The following is a 1,839-nucleotide window of genomic DNA, read 5'->3' as shown; positions in this document are numbered from 1 at the left end:
TTAGCTTTGAACTCACAGAGATGCTCCTGCCTCTGCCTCCTAAGTGCTGGGATTAAAGACAGACATGTGCCAACATATCCTGCTTGGTTCTTGTCCCACAGTATCTGAACCCCAGGTGCCTGAACAAGGTCCTGAGTGCCCATGTCACCCAACCACTAATTTCTACGTACTATGCAGAATTCCATTAAGGCCATGGCATGACTCCATGGCTTGGGAACTGCTCAGGACACTAAAGTGAGATACTGTGATCCTTATGTCAGACCCTAAAGGAGGGTTAGAGGTATTCACTGAAGATGGATAGATGGGCCAGGACTAGGATCCAATGCACACTTCTCCAGTGTCTGTAGAAACTATTCCTACTGGGGAGGGATCTGTTCCCCGTTAGAGACAAGCAGCAGTCAGGCACTCTCTCAACCCAGCCATGCCCTGTGCATGTACTGCTGTTGTAGCAGCTCCAGTTCAAGAACCCAGAGTTTTCCTTGCCAGAGTATATAGCCTGACACACAGCCATCCTGGATGGCTAGTCAGGAAAGAGAAACTGACTGACATATTTGGGTTGTTTTTTGTTTGTTTGGTTTTTGACACTGGGTTTTCCTTTGTAGCACTACCTGCCTGGAACTCTCTTTGTAGACCAGGTTGGTCTTGAACTCAGAGATTCCCCTACCTCACCTTCCCAAGTGGTGGGATTAAAGGCATGTGCCACCACAGCCCAAGTTGTCATGGTCTTCTAAGACCCAATCTGACCCAGATTCCGAGGAGGTGAACTGGACCATGTGACAGCCCTGTTGGTTTGAAGAAAGAAAGAGAAGAGAGTTAAGACAGACTCCTTTCATTTATTGAAGAAACATGTACAGCGCTGCCCTTTTGTGCCAAGACAGAGGCTGGAGTTCTCTAGAGAGCATGAGTAAGAGGCTCCCTGGTGGAGCCTCTGTGATGTGAGCAGTATGGCTCCCAGGTCATTAAAGCTGGGGAAACTGAGGCTCAGGACATGGGAAGGAGATCTACCCTCGGTCATAGTCAGTGATCTCTGTCCTCCTTAACTGCTTCCTGGGCTCCTTTGGTATCCCTGTCATAGCTCAGAGGACCCAGAATCTGGAAGAAACATAGAGTGGGTGCCAGAGCAGACTTGGCTACCCCTCTCTAGCTCAGAGGGGAAGAAGAGGCATCCAGGGAGCACGTACAGGGATGCCTGGGGTGCTGGCTTCTCTTGCACTGTCCCTCAAGGGTAGATAAAGAACAATTTTGTTCTTTCTCCCTGGTTGTCCTTTGAATGACATTACAACTGTGGGGAGAGACCTCAGGAATTTCTCTCTGCCTGCTTTTCTCCCCATTCTACAGATGTGCAGACAGGCCAAGGACAGGGAGACCTCAGAGCTTTGGCTGCAGGTACAAATCCCAGGGATAGGAGCTGCCTCCTCTTCCAAACTGCGAGCTGTGGCTGGGTTTGTAGGCGATCCTGGTGGCTGTGGAAGTCCCTCTAATCCCAGCCCTCCTGCAGGCGCTCAGATGCAGCTGACTTCCGGCTGGAGACACTCAGCAGAACTCCAGATGCTGGTCCTCGGGGACGTTGAACTTCCGTTTGTGCTCCTCAAAGAGTTTGCAGAGCTCCTTGATGTAGAGCTGGTGGAGCCGGTCCACCTCTTCCGCGGAGGGCTGCGGTGTCATCTGCACCTCGATGGGCTTCCCCACTGCAAGAGACAGAGGAGGACAATGGCCCAAATGAGCACCACTGCAGTTCCAGGGGTCCTGGAGCAGGTCATTCCACAGTGTCCCACTACCACTCCCTCCTCCCCTGATTTCAGATACACCTCTCTCTCTCTCTCTCTCTCTCTCTCTCTC

At 51.5% G+C, this 1,839-nt stretch overlaps 1 protein-coding gene across 1 annotated transcript in view; it reads right to left on the bottom strand.

The window, feature by feature from the left end:
- Window positions 1-813: 813 nt before the first annotated feature.
- The window catches only part of Mogat2 (monoacylglycerol O-acyltransferase 2), a 22,057-nt gene continuing 21,031 nt past the window's right edge, over window positions 814-1,839 (bottom strand). Inside the window, exon 6 of the mRNA XM_028770739.1 lies at window positions 814-1,688. Coding sequence (XP_028626572.1) covers window positions 1,534-1,688 — 155 coding nt within the window. The 3' untranslated portion in view covers window positions 814-1,533. The remainder of the gene's footprint in view (window positions 1,689-1,839) is intronic.

Source organism: Grammomys surdaster, unplaced genomic scaffold (genome assembly GCF_004785775.1).
Source record: "Grammomys surdaster isolate TR1022 unplaced genomic scaffold, NIH_TR_1.0 203, whole genome shotgun sequence".
Classification (NCBI taxonomy): Eukaryota; Metazoa; Chordata; class Mammalia; order Rodentia; family Muridae; genus Grammomys; species Grammomys surdaster.
The sequence above is the reverse complement of the archived record's forward strand: the minus strand, read 5'-3'. Positions and strand labels throughout refer to the sequence as shown.